Here is an 18,348-nt window from a genome sequence, read left to right on the forward strand (position 1 = left end):
AACAAGGCTTTCTTATCTCTAAATTCAACTCTTGGTGGCTGATGTTATAAGCAAACATTTTCATATCAGCAAACGTTTTCCACTTAGGAATGTGTCCCCAATTATTTTTCAAAGGACACCCTGGACTCGAGCCACAGCTTTTAAAAACAATGACATAAACTGATCTGTATTTGCTCCTAGTGCAAATAAACTTACAAGTTCATATTAATGACTGCTTTTCAAATCAACACCAGGAATGATTTTAACAGATTACCTTGAGCTGGAAGTAAAGTAGGAATCATCATGGTCATCACTGTACTTTTTTCTTGGTTTTGCTACGATTGGTGTTTCCTGCTCAATGGTTTGCATATCTGAAGTCACTGAATGTGAAACACCACTTGAGAAAAGAGAATAAAATGGAAAAAAAAATGATATTAGTTTGTGAGGACATGAATGAATGTTTTAATCCATGCTCAACAAAAATAAATTGATTAGTGAGGTTAAAAACATGAGCAATAAAAGTTTGGGGTTTTTTTGGTATAAGCATTGGGAAATACTGGACCTTAGTGAGGGCTGTAAGTAATCACACAAAACACAGCCACATGTATCAGTTATACTTGTGGCATCCACCTAATGACAAGTCAGACCTACTTCCTTTTCTCTAAGAATCAAATTTGGATGTTTTCATGCTAATTTGAACACTAGAGGAAAGCAAAAGAATTGAAGGAAGGAAGGAATAATGACAAAATACTGCTAAAGTTGAAAACACAGAGAAAATCCATCCAGAATTAGCAAACCAGTTTACATTCTGAAACCCCAGAAAGCAGTCTCACCTACCTTCTGCAGTTTCCAAATCCCATGCCAAGCCTCTCCGACTCCAGCTTTTTTTTATCATTCATGTTCATCTTTTCATCTTTCTTCATTTGAATTTCAAGATCCTTATAGGCTAATCGTAATGATGAAACACTGCCAGAAAACCAGAGACTCCTTAATTTAGTTTTAATTCTGTGTTCTGAAGTTAAAACACTAAGCAAAATTAAGCATGTCACTTATACTTTTAGCTTTGTGCTTCTTTCCATAACTATTAATGAAGGCAAGTTGGCATTTTTTTTCTAAAAGTCTTCTTTGTTCTAAAAGTCAGATGCTTAAGAAAATCTGGTTGCTGCTGAACCTACATTACTGTCCTAGTTTATATTACCTATTATCCTATAATAATAATTTATACTACCTATTATATAATAACATAACATATACTGAAATCATTTCTCTAGAGGCTAGTAAAAAGCAGAATTCCTCACTTGGACTAATATTTTGTTTGCTTCCACATTACATATGCAAAGTACAAGGTTAGTCTCATTGGTTTGCTTTAGTTTAAGACAAAAAAATATATAAATTTGACTTTACAAATAGATAAATTAAGAAGGGGTTACTTATTTGCAAAAAGATTCTTCGTTTACAAGAAAATTTCCCACAGATTCTCTTTATGTAGTCAGGCTTCTGAAAGCATTTAAAATGGAATAATCACTCTGTAGATTTTTCTGCACTACCAGTCAGATACTGATCATCTATTTATCAAATACCTGTTATGAATAATTCACCAAAAGCGGTAAAAAGATGTATAAAATACTGTCAGGTTTCTAAAATGCTATAAACACTTAATTTTTCATAAAGAAAACTGTGTCCATATTAGCAATAACAAGAGTATTTTAGCATGTGTACGACAGCAACAAAACTTCAGGGCCCTGAATAGTGATATGTCTACTTTATCAGGATTTCTAAGCTATCATCCATTTTACAAAATTGTGTCAAATGTCATGAATCCCTCATAAGCAAAGTACTATATAAATGCCATAACAATATAAATGTGTTTCTGTATAGGAACAGGGAATGACAACAGAATTTCTTACTCAGAAAAAGTAATCTTGTTTTTACTGTTTCCTTCCTTAGTGAGTCAAGCAGTAGTTCTTTGTTTTGTTTTAATCTGTTTTCTTTACTATTCTTCCTACAGAACAGGTTATGGCAATATACCCATTTTATTACTCAGAAAAAAAATATCCTTTCAAGTGTACTTTTTGGAGGAAAACAATAGATTTGTTTAAAATCATGAATAGACAGGACAATAGCAGCAGAGTCTTCTGGGGAAGATGACTGGATGGGAATGAAAAAGCCCTGCTAGAAAGATGATGAGTGAGAAAGGTTTCCTTCTTAGGACACCTGACATGGGATTGGATCTGCCGCTTGTTAAAAGCATGCACTTGAACTTCCAGGCTTACTGTAACATGGCTCTGGAAGCGCTAATGGAATTAAGAAGTCAGGACTCTGTGTTTCTCAGAACTGCTGGAGCCCTTCCCAGTACCAGCTCAAGAGAGGGCTTAACGACACTCAGACCACGAAAGGGGGTGGCTGTGGGCAGCAGCTCCATCTCTTCGCCCTTCCTACTAACTGTGCACAGACGCCAAGAAATGGCCAGAAGGCAGCTACAGGCTACGCACCTACAGAGCATTTTCAGTCTGAGATACAAGATACCACTGTTCCTGGCAGTTTACTAAACTGAAATAACTATTGATAGCCTTAAAAAAATCGACTTGGGGAAGAACGGCACTCTCACGTCTTAAGGATGAAACAGGGGCTTCGTGTCCTAGCTGGCATGGCCTGAGCTGCTGAAACGGAGCTGCGGGAGGTCTGAGAGGAGGAGGTGGTTAAGGTACTGCTCTCTGAACAGGCCAAGAAAATTGTCACATTGATTTCCCAAGTCAAGTCACAAATCCCATGACCTGCAGCGTTGCTTTTCTGGTGTATTAAACCGTCCTAATGAAAGGCATACTACAGGCTGGTACTGCTCCTGGTATTAATAAGCAGTCTGCGTCCACCAGAGCTGCGGGGAGGGCTCTCGCCTTCTGTGTTTGCGTCTTTGTTTTCACCAGGCTTAGGGGTTGACACGCTCACTGGGAAACACTCATGCGTGAGCAATCTGGACAGAGCCACGCCCAAAGTCCGAACGCTCAGATTTAACCCACCCACTTTCCCAAAGTAAAAAACCTAGCTTAGTCAGAGAAATTAAAATGAGACAACACAAAATCAATTTTGTGTAAATCATTTCAAATCATACTTAACCTAAATACGGTTTAGTGCTGCCCCCTATGTTCTACGAATTGAATGACAACGAGAAATAACTACCAATTTCAAGTGATCTGGGCTTTGCCATTTAAATGCTACTTGGCAAACTGTTAGTATGCATAGTAAGAAATCACAGTGCTTGAGCACTTACTATGCACCAGACACTGGTTAATGTACTTTAGTGAGCACTAAGGTAACCCTCAAAACAACCTCATAAAATAGGTAGGATTATTTTCTTCATTATGCAGTCTGCAGTAACTCAAGCTCAAACTGATAAAATACACATGAACATAAGAGAAAATGCCATGTAAATAAAACAAACACACATACACATAAAGCCGTGTTGCCTTTCCTTCCACGTTCACTCCCTCCCCTGGGATCGTCCACACCCGCTCACGTGCCCTTTCCAGATGTCCACAATTCTCTTCTGTTTTCGACACAAGTGAAAAGCTCTCAAGAGCCTTAAATGTCTACTTAAAACCAGTCTCCTGGCTGGCCCTGGCCTCCAGTTTCTTCCCCGTTCTCTGTCCTTGATGTCACTGCCAAACGCACTCTCCCAAACACACCACCCTCACCGGCAGCGCTCTCAAGAGAAGGTGTGAAACCAGGGTCTCCACGTTACCACCCCAGCGTCTCCAGCCCAAGCAGGTCCCCCTAGTACAAACGCCTGAACCCCTCTTCATTCTCACCAAGTCTCCCTTCAGAGTCCAATGGAGCTTCACATTGTAAATACCTTCTTTTTAAATTTTTTTATGCTTTTTTTCTTCTTGCTTTTATTTATTTATTATTGATTGATTTATTTAATAAATACTTTCCTCATTATTGAGACATCATTCATGTACCATAAAAGTAATCCTTTTAAAGTATATAATTCATGGTGCTCGGTATATTCACAAAGCTGTACCACCGCCACCACTATCTAATTCCAGGACATTCTCATCATCCCAAAAAGAAACCCTGGACCCGTTAGTAGGAGTCACTCCCCATGCTCCCTGTCCCTGCCCCTGCCCCCAGCCCCTGGCACCCACTGGTTTGCCTCCTTTTTCTATGGATTTGCCTGCTCTGGTCATTTCATATGCACGAAATCATACAGCATGTGGTCTTTGCAACTGGCTTCTTACTTAGCACAAGCTTTGCAAGGTTTATCCCTGTTGTAGCACATAACATCACTTCATTCCTTTTTATGGCTGAATAAGACCTATTGCATGGATAGACCACATTTTGTTTATCCTTTCCTCAGTTGATCTGGGCTGTTTCTACTGCTTGGCTATAGGGATTGATGCTGCTATGAACACTCACGTGCAAGCTGTTGTGTGAACGTGTGGACGTGTGTTTTAATTTCTCTTAGGAGTGGAATTGCTGGGTCGTATGCTGACTCGCTGTTTAACTTGTTACACTGCCACCAGCAGTGTAGGAGAGTGCTGATTTCTCCACATTCTCGCCAACACTTGTTACTGTCTGGCCTCTTGATTCTAGCCGTCCTGGTGAGTGCAGTGGCGTCTGATGGTGCATTTCCCTGCTGACTAAGGATGCTGGGTATCTCCCGCGTGTCGATGCCTCCTGACACATCTGTCTTTCCCTTCCCATTGACACCACCCAAATCCCACGCTCACAACTTCAACCGGAAGTTGGTGCCACGCTCCCTCACCTCTCGGCCCTCTCCGCTCCCATCTACCCACTGATGAGACGTTAGTTTTCATAAAACTAAATTTTGCATTACCCTCTTCACACACATACATGCAAAAATAAATGGCATTTGGAAAGCAAATCTGGGTGTTGTTTAATTAATAGTTGTATTCACTAAAAACACATCACTTCAACTAAATGAAACTTACATCGTTTCCTCCTGAGGTGCTGCCTTGGCCCGAAGGTCTTCCTCCTCCTTCATTTTATCCACAGCTTGGGCTTGTTTCTCAATTTCGTTAAAGCACGTATTTGTCAGTTTCTGGGCTCCCAAACCTCCTTTTTTGGCCCCAAGCTAGAAGATATGTAAGATTATATTCTACCCAACCTGTTGGAAGGCTTTTGCGACAACAGCTAGCGTAATGGCAGCTGCTGTGAGGAGCGCTTTACGCCTGGTTCTCTCACTTAGTCCTCACAACTCTAGGAAGTGGGTATTATTACTCTGCCGTTGACAGGTGGGGAGCTGGAGCTCATGCATCTTAAGCGACTGGCCGGAGATCACACAGCAGTAAGTGACGAGGACATCAGGATTCAAACCCTGGTGCCTGCCTCCACAGCAGGGGCTCTAAAAGGAATCATGGTATCTGAAAGCTGAACAGATGACAACCCTCCAGGCCTCACGAGGCAGCATTGCTCAGAGAAACACAAATATGAGAGAAACTGCCAGGGCATCTCTGCTGATATTTTAAAGTATTTTGTCATTGACAGAAGAAACGTTAAATGCCCATTCTGGAAAACCTCACTAAGAATAACGTTCACCTCACTGAACAAAACATAGACTATTTATCAAAGCCACATTTATTATAATATAGCTGAAAATAAGGAAATTAAAACGACAAAAGTGGCTTCTTGAGTGTGTAAGCTATTTTAGAGATGAACTGCTGGATATTTGGTACATCATACTCACTCCTTTTTTAGCTTGATTTGGCTTCTTTTTCATGATGGAGGAAACCTCTGTCAAAAAACACAAAGTAGAAAGTCAGACCAACAGAAATACATACTTTTTCTATTTTTAGTGTATCTTTTTAAAAAATTCTAAGATACTGTATATTAGACACTGTATATTATTATTTAAGAGACATTTGTCACCCAGGAGACAGGACATGAGTGCATTTTGGATGAACAGAGCTTCATCAAATGGAGTCCTCAGCATTTCCACATAACATCCAAACTTAGAGGAAACACATTTTTGGACACCACACGGAACAGAGATAAAGGGCCCGAGCTGCCCCCATTCATCACTTTCTTCAGGAACATTTCTTGGCATATTAGAACACACTCTCCCAGTAAACTCTACTCTTCAAAAACCTTCCAAATTATTTCAAAATGTAAAGTTAGCCATGCATTATGTATACAACGAAAACAATCAGTGATGTGCTTTTCCACCTTGATTTACAAACAGGCTTTATCATATTAATCAATAACAAGTATTAAAGCATCCTATTATTTTAGTAGCCACACTTTCTACATTGCACAAAAAATATATGACGCTTTTAGGAAAAGTTTCTAAAAAGTTGTTTTCTGGGTAAATTTTAATCAGAGAATATTAATTCTGTTTGTAGAATTATGTTTAAGAGACTCAGTAAGAATAAAATCTTAAATTTTTTTATTACAGATGAGAATGTTCTTTAATAGGAAAAGATATAAAACCACAAACAACAAAAGATTAAAATCTTTAGCTCTAATGAGAGGGTAACATCATTCCATTTCAAGTATAAAAAAGAGATCCCTGGAAATTTTTCTTTCCACTACTCTTTTAGGTTTGTATTGTAGTGATCACATAATCTGCTCCCAAACTTCTACAAGTCTATTAATACGTGATGGAACTATAGAGAATATTTTGAATAGTTTAGCTGTTTTTCACCAAAGTGGTTGCTTTCCAATTAATGCAGTATAATTGGCACCAATTTCAGGTTTTACTTCCCTAATAAAGAAAACTTTTAAGTTCACCTATAATAAAATCAGAACGCAAAGAAAATCCTAAGAGTTCTTGAGTAAACAGGAATCGTGTGGCTGCTCTGACCTCTGCTTACGTTGGGAACATAAACCAGAGCAATGCGCACCCGCCCATGGAAGCCTCCCAGCAGTCTTGGCCGGGTGCACGGGCGGCAGCATGTCACCACTGTCAAGCAGGTTAAATCAGAACGGCATGTTTCCTTAATAAAACCTCATTAACAGGCTATAGGTGAATAGTCATGGTGCCAGACGGCTCTCTAAAGTCCAGGCAGAAGGCAAAGGTAGGATCCATTGTTTCCTGAATGAGTCTCTCTCTCTAAAGCAGATCAGAGAGTCTTGTGCACGTTACCTAAAGCAGCCTTTGTTGGTGCGTTAAGACCTTCCACACTCGGTCCTTGTTCCGGTCCTAAAAGTTAAAAACATTGGTATTAATGCGGAAAACAGACTCTTCAAACACCACTGAGTATGTAAGACATTCAACTTGCTCGGTAGTACATATCCAGTGTTGTCCATGATTGTCTTTCTTTTAAGCTCCATTTTCTATTTTACCATTATAATAATTTTGATTTAAAAGGCCATTAAAATAGAAGTGTATTTTTTTATTTGGTTGCTTTATAGAATAAAAATATTAGTGGTCTCCCTAACTAATATCATTCGGAATTCTACCTTGTGATCTGGTGTTTTAAAGAACTGTTCTGAGCTACCCCGTACACATATGGGCTATATACCCAATATATGTTAACATTTAGAAATTCTAATGCCAATTATATCAGTAATAGAAACCTAAATTTTCAGTTGTCAGGAAATCTGCCCTGTTTTCTAGTTTACCTAAAAAACGATCCTCATTAACAGCTCTTTTGTCTTTATTTTTAAAATATTTTGTTACTTTAATTTTATTTATTATTTTAAAAATAGGTAAAATGTAGTATATCTATGTAATGGAATGTTATTTGGCCATAAAAAAGAAAAGAAAAGAAAAGAAAGACTGACACAGGCTACAACATGGATGAACATTTAAAAGATTATGCTGGGTCGGCCAAGTCGCTCAGTTGGTTAAGAGCGTGAGCTCTGAGCCAACAGGGTCATCAGTTCAATTCCCACATGGGCCAGTGAGCTGCACCCAACCTGAGCTGCTTGCTGAGCTGCCAACAGGTGGCAGGATGGCTCAGCTGGTAAGAACACGTGTTCCTAACAACAAGGTTGCCAGTTCGACTCCTGCATGGGATGATGGGCTACGCTCACCCACAACTAAGATTGAACATGACACCTTGAGCTGAGCAGCCATGAGCTGCTGCTGGGCGGCTGGATGGCGACTGGACTTGGAGCTGAGCTAGCTGCGCCCTCCACAACTGAGATTGAAGGACAACTTGGCTGTTCCCCTTCCCCAATTTCCCAACACTGTTCCCTTTTTCCCTCTCCCCAATAAAATCTTAAAAAAAAAAAAATTGTGTTAAGCTAAAGAGGCCAGTCACAAAAGCCCACATATTATATGATTCCTTATGTATGAAATGTGCAGAATAGGTAAATCCATAGAGATAGGAAGCAGACTAGTGGTTGCCAGGGGCTGGGGGCAGGGACAGGGAGAATGGGGAGCGACTATTGACAAATATGGGGTTTCTTTTGGGAATGCTGAAAATGTTCTGGAATTAGCTAGTGGTGATGGTGGCCCAATCTTGTGAATATACTAACCACCACTAATTGTATACTTTAAAACAGTGAATTTTATAGTGTGTGAATTATATGTCAATAAAGCTGCTATTTAAAAATGTCTGGCCCAACAGAGGAAACTCAACTGTTTTTGTTTTTTTTTTAAATATGTAAATATTTGAAAGGTAAACTCTAGGTAAGGCATTTAAATAGGAACAGCAGGATGAGTGAGAATGATGATATTTTGTAGAAAAAGAACTGACTATGCCTTTCTTTTCTTTTTTTTTAATTGGGGAATTGGGGGGATGGGAACAGCGCTGGGGAATTGGGGGAAGGGGAACAGACAAGTTGCTGTCCTTTTGTTCTTCAGTCTAGTTGTGGAGGACGTTGCTTCACTGGCCCAAGTTGGCACCATCATTGCGTTCTTCCCGGGCGAGGCAGATCAGTCGCCGGCTTCTGGACGGCCGCTCACTGCGGCTGCTGGCCGCTCACTGCGGCTGCTGGCCGCTCACTGTGGCTGCTGGCCGCTCACTGTGGCTGCTGGCTGCTGGCTACACACGGTAGTCCATGGCAACCCACTGCCACAGGGGCTGCAGCCTACGCCGTCGCCGGGGACTCACAGCAGCCCAGCTCCAGGTTGAGCTGTTGTTCAGCATCTTAGCTGTAGAGGGCAGTGTCACTGGCCCTCATATGTGGGATCCGAACCGGGGCCCTCTGGCGTCCCAAGCCAGTTTTTAACCATCGCGCCACTCGGCCGGCCCTGACTATGCCTTTCTTGATCACCTACTATGGGTCAGGGATTTCTGGGCCACCGAGAAAGAGCAATAAGTAACATGTAAGCTGAGTATTTCAGGCCTCCCGTTCTATTTGTTAAAATTCTTTTGTTCTCGGGGCCGGCCGAGTGGCTCAGTTGGTTAAGAGCTCGCTCAAGAGTTTGAGCTCTGAGCAACAGCGGTTCGAGTCCCGGCCCGAGCTGAGCAGCCGCTGAGCTGCCAACAGGTGGCAGGATGGCTCAGCTGAAAAAAAAAATTCTTTTGTTCCCTCTTTTTCCTTGTATAATCCTTAAGTTTAGTCAAGACTGCACCTTGTCACCCAGGGCTGACAGATAAAATTCTGGGTTAAGCCTGGAGACAACAAGTCTACCTAACAGCTGCTTAAGAAAAATTCTGGACTGAGAAGGGAGAGGAAAGGGCTGTTGCTGGTACAAAAGGAGGTGGAATTCCAAATAAAACCTTTAAGGAGAAACTCTTCAGCTAAGAATGTAGATTAGAAGATATTTACAAGAATAAAATCTTGTTCTGCATTTCGTTACCTTAGTTTTCTGTTAGTAAAATAAGCTGAGACATCTGGCCTGGAAGGGTTACGTGGATGTCCTGGGGCCTGTAACCTCCAACCTCAGGCTTTTAGGCTAATAAGTTGTTATGGTAATAATATTCAAATGATCACCTGTACTTTCAGAAGGTACGCACCCCACTGTTTCTCTGTCAGTCAGCAGAGGGTTGGAATTATATTTCCTCTTTTCTCCTTATGGATAATGACAGGCCGATAAATGGCTCGGGAAGATTCCTTCTCTTACAACAGAACCTCTCCCTGAGCTCACAGCCCAGTGGACGGGACACACAGTGGACACGCCCGCGGAGGGACATGACAGCTGCCAGAGCTCAGGTGTGTTGTGCTGAGAGGAAGGCACTGTGCATACATGTGGCCAGGGCTGGAGGGGCTCTGTGGCTAGACGCGGCCTCTCTGAGAGAGGACATGGAGCTGAGACTCCAATAATGGGGTGTCCGCATGACAACCAGGGTGACAGTCCCGCTCCAAACCAAACAGAAAGCAAATACAGGAAAGAAGCGAAGGGCCAGTGTGGCTGCAGTGCAGTGGATGTCCGAGAAATCTAAAAGTTAAATGCCACTTGGAGATGTGTAAATGTCTTCTTTGCAGGCATGTAGGGTCACGTGCATAAAAGATGAAAAGCAAAAAAAAATCACAGGCGCAAATCACACAAACCAGCCATGTCAGAGTTCTTCGCATATTAAGGAACTAAGCTTTTGTCTACATATGAACTGCAAATATTTATCATTTGTCTTTTTAAGGCACTTCTTCGGACCAGGAACGTTACTTTTCTACTAGTCAGACCTACTAAGCTTTCATGAGGCTTGACTGCGCATAGCAGGGCTTCCCCATCCCAGGAAGACAAAAAACCTGTGCCCAGGTGCCTTCTAGCTCCCTCATACTTTTTTAAGATTTTTATTGGGGAACTGGGGGAAGGGGAACAGACAAGTTGCTTTCCTTTTGTTCTTCAGTCTAGTTGTGGAGGACGTTGCTTCACTGGCCCAAGTTGGCACCATCATTGCGCTCTTTCCAGGCGAGGCAGATCAGTTGCCGGCTTCTGGACGGCCGCTCACTGCGGCTGCTGGTCGCTCACGCTGGCTGCTGGCTACACACGGTAGCCCATGGCAACCCACTGCCACAGGGGCTGCAGCCTACGCCGTCGCCAGCGACTCACGGCAGCCCAGCTCCAGGTTGAGCTGTTGTTCAGCATCTTAGCTGTGGAGGGCAGTGTCACTGGCCCTCATATGTGGGATTCGAACTGGGGCCCTGTGGCATCCCAAGCCAGTTCTTAACCATCGCGCCACTCAGCCGGGCCTAGCTCCCTCATATTTTAATGTTTTATACTTAAATCTTTGATCCACTGAATTTAGTTTGGTGTAAAGGAGGAATTCTGCTTTATTTTATTATTTTTTCCAAAATGCCAGACATTTGTCCCAACTCCATTCACTGTTCCCCAGAATGCAAAATGTTCCTATCCTGATTCACTGACCAATCTACTCTTAGACCCGTAAAATGAAAAGCAGGCATCCTGAAACCTGCTGTTTGATGGAATCTCGGACACTCCCACCTGTAATTCAATACAAGGGAAGTGACCAAATCTTTTCTTTCCAGCACGTTTCCTCACTCCTCTCACAGAGAGCCGAGTGACCACCGCTTCTAGGGCGCTTGAGAAATACTATTTATTCTCCAACCTACCACAAAAACCCTTGCCAGGAAGTTTCTGTCCTATCGCCCAGTTTCAAGGTTGGCGACTGCTTAGTCCTTCCTGTTACACTAGCTCCTTAGAGAAGTCCCAGGCTCAGCTTGTAAGACCCAGCACTCCAGGAGTTCACTGCTTAGTTGTCAATGCTATGCTTCTGTTGTTAATTTACACTTACGTTTATCGGGCTAACAAAAGACGCTCAATTCTAAAACAGAAAAAGTTGGTGTCTTGATCCATGTTATTCATATCACATAAGTGATTTTTAAAATGTAAGCAATTGATATGGATATAATTTATTTACAATAAATATAATCCTATCATAAAGTCACCAAATGTGAACCAACCATTAGACATCAGCTATTTATAGAAGTTTTTTAAACTGCAATCATATTTTCTGATTATAAAACAGATATTCATTATAAAAGTTCAGTCACTTCAAAACTGTACCAAGTTGAAAGTAAAAATCCTCAGTAATTTCATTCTTCAGTTAACAATTTGGTGTGTACCTTCCAGAATGTTTTCTGTGTGTATGTGTTTTTGTTTCAGTTTTTCACAAAAATGAGATCATATTCCATGTTCAGTAACCTATTTCGCCCACTTTATAATGTATTATGGATATCTTTCCCTATTAAATACAGGGTCTTATTTTCTGATAGTTTCATAGCATACCATTGAACCATAGGGTAGCCTTATGTGAACTTTGAAAGACTACCTTCATTATTTGCTGGTGTGGTTTCCACGTTCCTTGGTGTTAAGGAAGATGCTTCTGGTTGTGCTGAGGCCCACTCTGTGCCACTCACCTGAGGCAAGGTGACAAAAGTCATTAGCAGGCCAAGCAAGAAAAGTCATAAAAAAACAAATCAAATCAGGGGAAAAACCTAATCATTTAAATAGTCACCTTCTTAGTGCCTGGATTATTGGGAAGGAAGGATAATATTAAACATGTCTATTCTTAAGTCTCTATTTCAATGCTCAAATTCCTTATTTTTCCTCCTTTTTTAAAAATAAAAATTTTAATATGCAATAATTTCAGATTTATACAAAAGTTGCAAAGAGGTTAGAGTTTCCATATATTCTCCACCCAGCTTCCTCTAATGGTAAAATACCCATGGTACCCTCTGTCAAAATGAAGTTATCACTGGTACATTATTAGCTAAACTCCAAGCTTTATTTGGATTTCAGCAGTTTTTCCACCCATCTCCTTTTCTGTTGCAGGATCCAAGCCAGGATCCCACACTGCACTTGCCACGTCTCCTTAGTCCCCTCTGGTGTGGGACATTTTCTCAGTATTCCCTTGAAACTTCTGAAGGGTACTGATCAGGTATTTTGTAGAATGTCCCCATATTTGGGTTTGCCTGATGTTTTCTCATGATGAGACTCGATTTTGGGAAGAAAACCACAGAGGCGAGGTGCCCTTCTCACCACCTCATGTCAACATGACTGAATGCTGGTGATACCAGAGCACTTGGCTCAGGAAACACCTGCCAATCTTTTTCCTGTAAAGTTACAGTTTTCCCCTCCCATGCTCAGGTTGAGGGAAACGTGTCACTAAGTCTGGCCTGCGCTCCAGGGATGGGGCTAAAACTCCACCACTCCAAGGGGGAGTATCTATATACGTGACTTGGAACTTTCTAAAAGGAAGACTGTCCCTTCTCCCCATTTATTTATTTAATCATCTATTTATGTCAGTATGGACTTCTGGATAGTTACTTTATTCTTTGGATTATAATCCAATGCTGTCATTATTTATATTGTTGTTCAAATTGTTTCAGCTTTGACTAGGTGGGCCCTCTTTCAGGATGGTCCTGAGTCCTTTAGACATGGCCTCGTGCAGGCCCCACCCCCTCCCCCAGCACTTCCTTACTGCCTAGCACCATAGGATGCTACAGGCTCATCTGCCCCAGCAGCCTCAGTCCCAGAGTCTGCGATTTCTCCAAAGGCAGCCCTGGTTCATTTTATGGGAGAAAGGTATTTAGAAACCAAGATCTGGGAGCTGGGTGTGCTTGTTGTACTGGGATGTCACTGTCCCCTGGCCCTCTGAGTGGGCAGAGCTGAGCAATACATATGTGTATGTACTAACCCATGCAGACACACATGCACAGGATTAGTTCTCCACTGTGTGTGTATAGACACAGACGCTAAAATAAACATGAATTCATATTAACATCTCCAATGCTAATCCACGCCAAACTGTTCATCTCTCCTCTTTTTAGCCCATCATGTCTATTCCTAACATTTCTCAGCTACTAATCATGGCTATTCTATGTCTAGTTCTATATTAAACAATAGTAACAGATCACAATAGAACACCTTATCTATTTTTTTTCTGTTCCTCTCTTTTTTGATAACTACTTCTGGTAACAATGGACTGCATCAATAACACATATGTGCAAATTGTAATAGTAAAAAACCCTCGAGGTTTGGCGATTTATACAACTTCACACAAGTTTCACTTGAAAATTGGTTCAAGACCGGCCTGAGCAGCAGTTAGGCAAAGAGGACCCCTCCGCAGCGGGACTAGGCGGCTAACAGAACATGAGGCTGTAAGCCAGAGGTCAGCACACATGTCCTTACAGGACCAGTAAATAGTATGTTAGGCTTTGAGGCCGATCTTCCCTGATCTAAACGACCTGGGGAAAATCCACGGAAGGACCGTGGATTGTTGTTATTGTTGCCATCGGACCACAGAGAAGATAATGATGCTTATAGCATTTATGGCTTATTCTGTGCTAGGTACTAATTCCTTTTATCTGTATTAACTCATTTCATTCTTATAACAGCCTTGAGACATGTTCTATACACACAGCTAACCAGGGGCAACGCGATTCAAACCCCTATTAAAATTTCGGTTTATAAAGTACTGCCTTCATTCTTTGTCAGCTCCAAAGCTCTAACCCAAACTGTGCCAGATTATAGTAATTTCTCAGCTTCCCTGGCAGCTAGGTACGGGACATGCGACTAAATTCCAGCCGACAGGGTCTGCGCAGAGGTGATGGGTACACCCTCTGGATTTTTTCTGTAAAAGGATGCGCACTTGCTTTCCTGGATGTCTGTCCTCTTCCCAGTGCCGGGAACAGCTATGAACTGGGGCAGCCACTTTGGACCCTGAGATGAAAGCCTCATTTGAGAATAGCAAAATAAATCCCTCGGTCAGCCCTGGGCAGCCTACCTCTGACGGGAAATTTCTCTTTTGGTTAAGTGACTGTATTTCAGGGTTGTTTGTTACAGCTTAGCCTGAAACACTTTAGATATATTCCCTTTATAACTGTCAGATGAAGCACACTGTGAAACTATGTAACGCATAATACATACCTCAAGAGAAGCATGAGAGGCAAAGAAATCTTCCTCCTTTGGTGTAGGGGACAAAGACGGAGCCACACAACTGTCAAGCCACAGCTAGAACAAAAACATGAAGTGCCACTTAGCATTTCCCCTGGCTTTAAAGGGTTTTATTTCCTGCTCTTCACTCTTTTCCTAGAGACCTGTTTGCTACCGATGGGGACTTCCCATTACGGTAAGGTCAGGAGCAGGCCTACACAGGGCCCCGAGCACATTTTAGTCATGTGTCAATCAATGCAGCAACCTCGACGATGTCACAGACCATCCTGAAAGGAAAGACCAAGGACTTCTGATATAATTAAGGGCAGGGTCCAAAGTACAGTCAATCCCCCTCGCTGTGGATTCCATATCCGCGAATCCGTGTCCTCGTGAAATCTACTTGTAACCCCGAAATCGTTCTCGGGGTGCTCCTGTGGGCCCTCGTGGACATGCGCAGAGCAGTGAAGGCTCTGCCCGGAGTGCCCGGTTCCCAGCTGAGGCTGAAGAAGGCAACACTCTGCCTGGTGTCAGCTCACACTGTAAACAAGTGTCCTTCTTGTGGCTACTTAGTGACATGTTTTCACAGTTTGGTGCTTTTTGTTGGTGATTTCACTGTTTAAAAATGGCCTCCAAGCATAGTACTGAGCGGGACCTGGTGTCCCTAAGCACGTGAGGCTGTGATGTGCCTTACGGAAAAAATCCAGTTTCACTCAGACATGAGTTACAGTGCTGCTGGCCGAGTTCAATGTTAGAGTCAACGATATGTATTCAATAAGGTGTCTTTAAACAGAAATACACGTACGGTAAGGTTCTACATGGATCAGTTGACAAAAATGCGACCGGAAGCTAGACACCTGACCCTGGATTTCCCCTGGGACTGGGGTTTCAGCATTTGCTCCACAGCGTTCACAGCAACCCCGAGAGCATAGAACCACCATCGACAGTGAGAACCAGCTGGTGGTTTCCTTGTAAGAGAATCCAGCCAGGTTTCACTGTTTGGGAATAAACCCCCTTTTCCTGCTGAAACGAATGTTCGTCTGAAGGAGACGATCCAACCTGCTGTGCTTACGTCAGTGCTGTGCTTCCGCGTTGCCTGGGTGGCCAGCGACTTGATTCTCTCCCTGTAGAGCTGGGCTGCGCGGCTGTTGTACTTTGCGTTGGTGTCGCTGGTGTCACACCCGTGTTGATGGAAGAAGGATGACTACAGAGGAGAGTACACGGATTACTAGCAACACTGCATTAAATCTAGCACGGTGACCAAAAATGCTACCTCATGTTGTAAAGGATTTTTAGCAAATACTAGTGAAAACCAAAATAATGTAAACCATGAAAATTTTTACAATACATTTTTCTGCATTAAAAAAATTTTTTTAAAAGGAAACATCAAACTTAATATAAATGTTTAAAAATCAGAAATTGTCAGAAAAAACAACGGAGCAAATCAATTCCTGAAAAAAGAGTGCTGCATCCTGGTGACCGGATTTATTGGAAGGGTTGGAGGAAAACAAAGATGCCATTTAGATTAAGAATTTGTGAGTTATCACCATCTTAGCTGCAGAGGGCACAGCGTCACTGGCCCTCATATGTAGTATCCGAACCGGGGCCCTGCTGCTCAGAGCTGGCATCCCAAGCCAACTCCTAACCAATGCGCCACTCGGCCGGCCCCCCTTGGTCATTTCTTAATATCAAATTTAGCCTGGTTTCTCTTTTGAATGTCTTCTACATTTAAAGAGGCAATCATACCAAGTCTCCTATTTTCCACACAGGATAAAGTCTTTGTTCCAGCCAATTCTCAAAGGAGGGGCAACTAGTACAGCACCATCTTCCCAAACAAAAATCACTGGAATATTCTGTACTGTTGACTTATATACCTCTTCATACGTTTCTTCATCAATTTCTATGGTAATCAGTTTCTTCCACATCTCCCAGTATCATATTTCAATGTCGATCATAAGCATGTAATCTACCGTGAAGCTCTCTGTCATTTCTCATTTTCACATAAATTCGCTCACCCAGGCCGAGCTTGAGGAGACCCAGGGGCTTGCCTATGGTGCTGGTAGATAGTGTGCTGTTGGTAGTTTGTTACTTTGAATGTTTGTAGTTTGTCCAAATCCTGCCGGGACTACTCTTAATTCATGAGCAATCCATTTCAATTAGGATTCTACTGCATTGGAATTTCTGGCAAATTGTTTAGGAGCTACGCTAACCTTCGCCTTGTTCAGCACTGTTTCTTCATGAAGAAAGACAGCACAGGCAAGGTGATAAATGTTTAAACAATTAGGGGAAACTTTTCAACCACTTTATAAGAGTCCATGTGGTGACATGAAGCATAGAATTCATATGTTGTTGTTTTTTAAGGTTTTATTAGGGAATTGGGGAAGGGGAACAGCCAAGTTGTTGTCCTTCAATCTTAGTTGTGGAGGGCGCAGCTAGCTCAGCTCCAAGTCCAGTCGCCATCCGGCCGCCAGTCAGCAGCTCAGGGGCTGCTCAGCTCAAGGTGCCGTATTCAATCTTAGTTGCGGGTGGGAGTAGTCTACCATGCAATGTGGGAGTCGAACCGGCAACCTTGTTAGGAGCATGTGATCTCACCAGCTGAGCCATCCTGCCACCTGTTGGCAGCTCAGCGGCAGCTCAGCTCGGGTGGAGCTCACTGGCCCATGTGGGAATCGAACCGGAGACCCTGTTGCTCAGAGCTCATGCTCTTAACCAACTGAGCCACTCGGCCGGACCCCAAGGTATGCTTTCTTAATGGGGCAAAAATTGTTTGTTGGAAAGTGAAAAAAAACAACAACAAAACTTAGTTATTACAATAGTTTGTGGCCCTTGAAAGCTCACCCCTACCTGACAAAATCATATTCTTTTTTTTTTAAGATTTTTTTTTTTAATTGGGGAATTGGGAGAGGGGAACAGGCAAGTTGCTGTCCTTTTGTTCTTCAGTCTAGTTGTGGAGGACATCCCTTCACTGGCCCATGTTGGTATTGTGCTCATTGCGTTCTTCCCAGCTGAGGCAGATTGGTCGCTGGCCACTGGACGGCTTCTCATGGAGGCTGACGGCAGCTCATGAAAGCTCACACCCGCTGCCGGCCAGCCCCACTGCAGCCTACGCCGTCACCGGCGACTCACGGCAGCCCAGCTCCAGAGCAAGCTGTTGTTCACCATCTTAGCTGTAGAGGGCGCAGCGTCACTGGCCCTCATGTGTGATCCGAACCAGGGCCCTGCTGCTCAGAGCTGGTGTCCCAAGCTAACTCCTAACCAACGTGCCACTCGGCCGGCCCCCAAAATCACATTCTTTAGTATTTCATTTCTCTCACTAGGAAAAAGTTAAATCCAATTTCAATTTTAAATAATTTAAATTTAATTTTTCTGCTTAGGGAACAATAATGAAAAAAGGTTGAGGAACACTGATCCAAGGGAATCTGGTATTTTGAAAACTACTATTTTAGATTTACAATTTTAATTTTAAATATCTAATTGATGCTAGATATAATTTTTAAAAAGATTTTATTGAAGAATTAGGGGAGGGGGGCCGGCCGAGTGGCGCGATGGTTAAGAACTCGCTTGGGATGCCAGAGGGCCCCGGTTCGGATCCCACATATGAGGGCCAGTGACACTGCCCT

General features: G+C 42.6%; 1 protein-coding gene across 1 annotated transcript in view; it reads right to left on the bottom strand.

Moving 5' to 3' along the window:
- ARFGAP3 (ARF GTPase activating protein 3) overlaps positions 1–18,348 on the bottom strand; it is a 52,875-nt gene that overhangs the window by 17,615 nt on the left and 16,912 nt on the right. The window contains exons 4-11 of the mRNA XM_019624011.1: positions 15,801–15,932; positions 14,726–14,809; positions 12,126–12,213; positions 7,085–7,141; positions 5,687–5,733; positions 4,932–5,074; positions 817–945; positions 254–376 (exon numbers count right to left, since the gene is read on the bottom strand). Of these exons, the coding sequence (XP_019479556.1) occupies positions 254–376; positions 817–945; positions 4,932–5,074; positions 5,687–5,733; positions 7,085–7,141; positions 12,126–12,213; positions 14,726–14,809; positions 15,801–15,932 (803 nt within the window). The remainder of the gene's footprint in view (positions 1–253; positions 377–816; positions 946–4,931; positions 5,075–5,686; positions 5,734–7,084; positions 7,142–12,125; positions 12,214–14,725; positions 14,810–15,800; positions 15,933–18,348) is intronic.

The sequence above is a fragment of the Hipposideros armiger genome, unplaced genomic scaffold, assembly GCF_001890085.2.
Source record: "Hipposideros armiger isolate ML-2016 unplaced genomic scaffold, ASM189008v1 scaffold_572, whole genome shotgun sequence".
In the NCBI taxonomy this organism is placed as follows: domain Eukaryota; kingdom Metazoa; phylum Chordata; class Mammalia; order Chiroptera; family Hipposideridae; genus Hipposideros; species Hipposideros armiger.